General features: G+C 37.9%; 1 protein-coding gene across 1 annotated transcript; it reads right to left on the bottom strand.

The window, feature by feature from the left end:
• Positions 1–782: 782 nt before the first annotated feature.
• On the bottom strand, positions 783–6793 carry LOC114362218 (ankyrin repeat and zinc finger domain-containing protein 1-like). Its single transcript, XM_028317518.1, has 4 exons — positions 6637–6793; positions 4762–4903; positions 3879–4031; positions 783–1391 (listed from the first exon to the last, which is right to left on the bottom strand). Exons 1-4 carry the CDS (start codon positions 6768–6770, stop codon positions 1251–1253), a joined length of 570 nt encoding a protein of 189 aa, XP_028173319.1. The 5' UTR covers positions 6771–6793; the 3' UTR covers positions 783–1250.
• Positions 6794–7756: the final 963 nt, after the last annotated feature.

Raw genomic sequence — 7756 nt, 5'->3', positions numbered from 1 at the left:
CATAATTTATTCTAGATTTACGGAAACCTAATTGAAACATAGAACTTTTGGTTTTTTGCAATAGGTGGCGTTGATCTTATGATCGAGGAACAAGCCCCTTTCACGCATTCCTTTCTCTCGTTTGGGAAATAAGCATCAAATTCCTTTTTCCGATTCTTAGAAATAGTATTCACATACACGGAAGTGATTCTATATCCTGGCACCTTTTTCCTAAATTGGATAAAATACAAGCGTCGAATATCTCGGTACTATAAAGTATTCCTATGATTTGAAAATTATAAATAACTTGAAAAAATCCTATTACTTGAAACTTGAATATTCCTATGATACTTGATTTCTACGGAAATTTGCGTGAACACGTATCACGTGATGAAATATTACTTGGAAAAAGCCTTGTGAAAAACACCTACACGTATAGGACGCGAATGTAGTAAAAATACAGCAGTTGGTAGTCGCTGAGTTTCTTGCACTGCTTCTCAGCTCTGTCCCAGTTTATTTTAATTTATTTGTTTGAAGTTGGGACATGTAAAAATGTTCTTTATAAGCGTAATCACTGAGAATCAATGCTTTTTATGGATTTATGATACACCAATTCATAAGTTAGTTGCGACTACAGGCGACTCCTAAAACTCGTTCAAACTAGCCTGAGATTAGTTAAAAATTAGACAAATGATAGGCTTGAATCTTCTTGACTAAAAGTATTTACATTAATATTACCAAATCCTTGACAAAATCCTTCCAATATCGCGACAGGACTTCCTTCATTTCACTTCCTTCAGTCATTCATTACATTTTTTTTTTATTATTATAAAACTGGATTATTATAACGGTAAACATTCCGAACTGTGTGGTCAAATAGCTACTGCCCAGGCTGTTAGATTGACAGATGTCAAATGACAGACAAGAAATTCAAATTCAAATGGGGAGGTCACTTTGTGACCAATATCCCAGATCTGGCCATAAATAAAGAACAGCGTTAATTTTGATACAAACAAGCATTTTTAAAGAATTAAAAAAAAACAGCGAAAAAGACGTTTTCAAAATACAGACACTTACGTAAGGAATATTCGGCTAATACTTTTTTTTAATTGTCACGAGTTAAATTTTTAAAGGGTTATAGGTATTTAAAATAGGAAATGTATAACGTAATTGTCTTCACATACGTGATTCAAGTCTACACTACACGTTTCTTAATTTATTATGACAAGTCACGTCAAATTAGTGTCATACCATGTATGACACCACTTTTATCAGGCACTCATGTGTAAAGGTCGTAGGTTCCGATGGTTTTGAAGGCAGCGTATGGAGCAGAATGTATAGCGTTCGTACTCGAAGGGACGCTTGGGCAAGCCTGAACCGCAAAGGAAGCATCGCTTTTCGGCTGCTTTTACCTGTGTAGATATAAAAAAGTTTGTTAGATTTTCTTAAGACAATAAGGAGACATTTTTTTAAATAACTTGAAATAATTAATCTGCCCGAAGTGCGGATAGTGGATACTTGTGGTACCGGGAATGCGAAGGGTCGTGGGTTCGATTCCCACTTTTATTCAGTCCGATTCTTTAAAGTTATTTAAAAAGAATAGATCGAGAGCCGACGCTTAACGCCAGCAAATTATAATAAATAAGGAGACATATTTGACCGATAATAACAAATAAATAATCCTTCGAAATTTTAATAGGCACTATCTAACTCCAACTTGAACTATGGGTATCAACCAGACGATTTTAACGAGAAAAAAAGCCTTCTTATCTGTGCATAATATAGTCATTTCTTATACACCGTGTTACTTTGCATTCTTGCCATATTCACAGAGATAAAAGTAGGGACCAATACCTGTTATTTAAGATAAACAAGAGACTCCCATAAAGAAAGTACACTGAGTTTTTAGTAAATTTGGTTTTGCAGTACAAATTGGAATAAACCAATTTTGTCTCGCACTTTCTACAGGTGCAAGTGGAATAAACCTAGTGGGCGTGGCCTAGTTCTTATTAATCTGTGATGTTTTATGGCTCTGGGTACCAGCCTTTTTATCCAGTCATAATAATTATTTTAAAATACTCTTCAGTTGATTTTAGATTTTCCTTTCTACTCTCAGTTTCTACTTAACGGGCTTAGGACCATCAAAAATACGTAATAATTATTAGGCTTTTAATTAACATAAAACATTGTTCCCTATTTTTACAAATTAATAAATTAAGTATGAAATGAAATCACCTTATTCACAATTAATTATTTATTTATGAGTTCCTACTTACAAAGTTTACGTACTGCGAAGCAAGTGTTCAAAGTGTACTGTCCTCCGTTCTGATGAAGGCACCACAGCCTAGCACGGCGAAGCGTAGGTATTTCGCTTTAGTTTTCGCAACACATAAACGTTTTGTCTCACAGTTTCGCTGAAGCAATCCTTTCACGTAACACGTTTACACTTTTTATCTCTTCTGCGCATACGTCCAATCCACTGTTCACCAAACGTATTATTCGCGCACTTGACGTCCTTATTGTGGGGGAGCACCATCCTGCTGGTAGTAGAGCATTTGGTGTAACGCTAAGGGTACGTCATCAAGCATTTCATTTAAGACGTCTTGCAGACACTCCAAGCACCATTTTGATTAAATTATTCGTTGTTTGAATACACTTCAGTCATTTTTGTATTATTTATAACGTGATTTGTGATTGATGGATTTCTGTTTTTTACAAAAGTGTCAAAAAGACATTTTAAAGACAATAGATTGTATGATATTTAAAAAATACAATAAAAAGTAAAAAGTCTCCATCGCCATCGCTAACATAAGTGATGTGCATGCGTTACGATAGTTAGTGATGTGTTTAACAAATTGTCGATAAAATAAAATATTCAAAATTAAAAATCAAAATTTTTGGGCATTATTTTTTAACGGATTTGTGTTCAGTATCAGTAATATAGTTACCTCTGTAAATATGGCAAGAATGCAAAGTAACACCCTGTAGAATAAAAGCTAGTGAACGCCATACGTAATTTTATAAAAGCTGAAAATTTGTCAGCGTATGCTCCCAAATATAAATGTTGGTGAATCATGAAGTTTGGGTCATCGTGGCTTTGGCAGTTATCCCAAAAAAACTGTTTGGCAAGGAGTTGGAACTGTCAAAACTGTCTGGCTGATGAGGAAACTACTTCTAATTATTGGCGTTCACCAGCTCTTTGTCTTAGAGATGGGTTATACTAGGTAAATTTGATAATATACTAGGTGCACCTATTCCAAGTATTTATTAATACTCGATCCAAATACCTATTCCACCTAGTACGTAGTAATTTAACATACGCGACTAGTGCGGACTAATCCACGTAATATTATTACGTGGATTAGTTCGCACTAGTCGCGTCAAGTATGACTTTAAAATACAATTTTCTTTGAAAAGATACAACCGTAGTATGAATAATGCAATTAGAAATTGAATAATAATGTTTTGCTGGCTGTTGATTGATTGATATCCTCCCTTCATACTTCAACAGGCTTAGTTGGCGTATTTAAAAAATATCAATTTCATAAAAATATAAATGGTTTGACTACGTTTGTGTGCGTTTGCTTCGTCGCGCTCAAATTTGTTTGGTCAGACAGAGACGGAGTGAATCTCTACGTTCGCACATAAGCTTAGCGAGAAATACTCGGTGCGCGTAATACACGACTACGGATTACGCAATAATAACCTCTATTACTTTGATGGTAGGGTCGGAAATCGTGTAATTTATAAAATACAAGGTGGATCAAGTATTTTAAAAATTGGAATATGTGCCGCCTAGTACTGTAAAATACCTAGTGTGTGGATCTGTTCTAGTAAATACGTCTCATCTCTACTTTGTCTATTAGTTTGAGCAAGCTAATTAAAAAAAAAACTTTTACCTTTTCCGCGTCAGTCATGAGTAAGAACTGGTTGGTCTTGATCTTCTCGATCTGCTTCTCTTTCTCACGCTGCCGCTTCGCTCGCTTCTGCTGCGCTTTCTTCTCTTTCTCTAGCTCTAGAAGTTCGGGCGTCACTGGGCCGGGGATGTGTGCCTGTAATGAGGTATTAGAATTACCCCCGTATTCACAAACATTACTATGATGTCTCACAGTGCGTGTGGACGCACAGGGTAATGGTGCGTCCACACTGGGCGAACGGGCTCGCGCGGCAAACTCGACATCCTGCTCACTCAAGAGCAGGGTGAGCAGGATGACCAGCGTGCTGCGCGAGCGCCTTCGCCCAGTGTGGACGCACCATAACACGAACCAATCACAGAGCTCTATTCAACGCTGTGCCTTCGATTTCCTGCTTCACTTAAGCAAGCATCGTTTGTGAATACGGGTGTTATAATACATTAAATACTCAACAACACAGCAGATAAAAATTATAAGCAAAATCGCTTTTATGACACCTACAACCCCCGCTAAGACCCCAAAGTATTTGGCTTGATGTTCCGTTTTCTGTACATAAAGAGGCAACATACTTAAAGCATGTGAAGCGATTAGAGATTTATATCAGAATCCCGTCATTTCGTATATTAGGAACACTTATGTGTGATAAAAATTTACATTTTTGCTTTTGGTTAATAATAATATGTGTTTGATCGCGAGATGCACAATTGACACATACGGGGGAGTATTTTATTTTTATCATTTGATTTTTAGCTAAAAATACACAAACGACAGCACAAACTAAGCACTAGTAACATCGGCAATAAGTGCTATTTTGCAACAAAAATGCAAAAGTCTTTGTGCTGTCGACATCCCCATTATTCCTGCTCACCTTAGAATAGTTGTATTTATCCGGGAACTGTCCCTGGAACATCCTGAACGCGATCCTGGTGTCGCTATGCGGCGTGGCTGCGTAAGGCGTTTGTAACTGATGGTTGCGGATGCAGGGGTCACCACCAGCAGTCAGGATTTGTCTGTGGAAAGTTATAGTTATTAGCTTGGCTTCTAAGTAACACTACAATCTGGGCCTTGAAGAAAAGAGTTAATAGGCTCTTACAGGGCAGTTTTGTACCATTATTGACTGCATCTCACTTAACATCAGGTGCGATTGCGTTCAAATACCTGCATTGTTCTGCATAAAAGTTGCTATTCTATGCATTGAACGCTAGTGTATTAGCTCTTCAGTTGGCAGCACTTTGTTACTCGCTATTGGCTAATGCTTCAACCACACCAACGCGTGCAGATCGCCATCGCCGGCGCGATCATAGTTTACCAGTGACAGGTTGCGCGAACTGTCAGGCCTCAGCCTCGAGTTTAGCGGGCAGCGGGGCGGGAGCGACGGCGGCGCGGGAGCGGCGGCGGCGCGGGAGCGGCAGGATCTTATGCGTAAAATCAAATAGACCGGTTCTCGAAAACAGCGGCGCGGGAGCGGGCAACGAGCGGGCAGCGCACTCCTTCTTTTGCTCACAATAAATCGAGCGTTAGGAATAAATTTGAATCGAAATAAAATTGTCGCCGTTGTTCAGACATTTCGTTTGCGAATAAAAACAAATATCTCGACAACACAACCCCGAACACAACACTTCGCCGCTAAAGCGCCGCGCGAGCTGCCCGCTTGTTTCGAGCACGGGTCTGCGTTGCCCGCATAGGTACCCTGTGTACACATCTTCGACCAAAGATAATATCCAGCTTACAGCGGAAACGCGAAATTGCTCTGGAATCAATGAAGTTAGGATATACCGACGTCTTCAAAACTGAAATAAGTACTAGGAGGTCTTCTCGAATGACCTAAACATAAGAATATCAACAACATTAGATAAGAATTAAATATTCTCAGATAGTGCATCCGTACTGCAAGCGCTACAAAGCAATACATTGTCATAATGTTATCAAATTGTGTTTCATGAAATGTATAGAAATAGGCTATTGATGAAACTTTTGTCCGTGACGTGAGACAGATTATAACATTTGTTGAGACCAAAAGCTAGTTAGCAGTCGATCGTAACAGAATATTACTTGTTTATTGCTTTACGAATTTGATAATGATAACACAGCCAAAAAATATTTCACCTAGTTACCTACCTATATGAATAATTTGTAATATTATTTGTACCTATGATTTACCAATGGCATTATAATAAACACGATACAATAATTAATTATAGTCTTTCAATTAAAGAAACTTTCAATATTAAATCAATCCATAATTCATTTATCTCGTTAGGTTCATTCATTCATTCATTTACATAACTATCGATAAAAATTTACGATCTTTTCCCAGCACTAAATGTCATTATTTGACAATTGTCAAACCTCTCCCCCCGCAAAAAGTGGTTGATCGTGTTTCCTTAGAAATCTTGTAGGTTTCGTGTCCAGTGGTTTATTCGTCCAAGCCGCCCCGCACCCGCGCCGCCGCCGCTCCCGCTAAGCTCGAGGCTGAGGCCTCATGGATCGCGCGACCTGTCATTAGCCTATATCGCGCCAGCGATGCGATCTGCACGCGTTGGTGTGGTTAAAACTAAAGACAATGGCGCCAACTTGTGAACACTAAAAGCAGGTAGACTCGATTTTGTACACACTAGAGCGCCTAAACAGTTTTGATGACTTTATTAGCACACTATTGTATGAGACGACAAATAGTGTAAAAAAATTGGAACTTCATGCGAACGAAGCGTGTATGTTGCAGAATGTATTTTCGAATACTCACGTAACCATATCAGGTTTTTCTGCAATGGCAGCTTTATGTAGCGCAGTGTTGCCATCATTAGGGTCTTGCGTGTTGCACGCCGCTTCTAGATCCGCACTTTCCCAGCCTTCAAAGATAGTTTCCAGCGATGTCATCTCGTTGCCAGATATCAACTTCCACATCTGGAAAATAGACATAATTTACAATGTTATTGGTGGATTAAAATAGTGCTTTCACACCTTTGTTACTTTTTTTCTAGTGATAATTTAGGCTGTGGCGATAATAGACAAAACTAGTTTTAGTTAAAACGGCCATAAACGACTGTTTTCGTGTTTAGAAAATGGAGTCAACAAGTCAAGTTTAGGCTAATATTTGTGCTATCATTGAAAAAATGAAAATGTTTTAACATATTGTTGCAAGTGTCTGGGGTCTCCTTTTAAGTATAATACCTGTGTTAGGAGGCCCCACTCTTTCTTAAAGTTACAAAGATACATATTATGTTAAACAAGCCACAAAAACTCACAAGTACGTATTACTTACTCATTAAANAACCTTGCAATGTAGATGTGATAAGAGCTATTTTTCAACAAAATTAAGGTCTGAAAATGTCTAGTCTAACGTGCTGTACAGTATACTAATAACACGTCTTTGTTGCAACTGGAATAAGGTTGTGTTGTCAACTGTTTAACCACTTTGGGTGTCACGAACTATCTGACGCTGACTGTACTACAAATCTACACACACATAGTAAACAGATTGTATGTACATATTCCTGGATACTCTGATTTGATTATGAAACAAACTAGTTTAGCTAGCTGTAATTGTCCTGGATATTTCGATTTGATTTGATAGAAATAGAACCGTGTAAATTCCCGAAATAAAGTTAGCTATTCTATTCAAAGACAAAGGAAATAGAAATTGACATTACTCCAGCGTCAGCTAAGTGCTCCTAAAATGTGCAAATGCCGAAGCGTTTACCAATCCGTTTTATTCAGAGCTTAATGTACTCGATCACAGTCCCCAACATACCTGCAAAAAAAGAAAATGTGATGAGATATGTATAGGTTAAAGATCAACTTGTAATTTTATCAATAACTCTAAATTGTTACCATTTTCACACGCACATAGTAAGTAATTAACT

This window comes from Ostrinia furnacalis, unplaced genomic scaffold, assembly GCF_004193835.3.
Source record: "Ostrinia furnacalis isolate ACB-3 unplaced genomic scaffold, ASM419383v2 OfSCF6287, whole genome shotgun sequence".
Lineage (NCBI taxonomy): Eukaryota > Metazoa > Arthropoda > Insecta > Lepidoptera > Crambidae > Ostrinia > Ostrinia furnacalis.
This window is presented reverse-complemented; position numbering and strand designations above follow the sequence as displayed.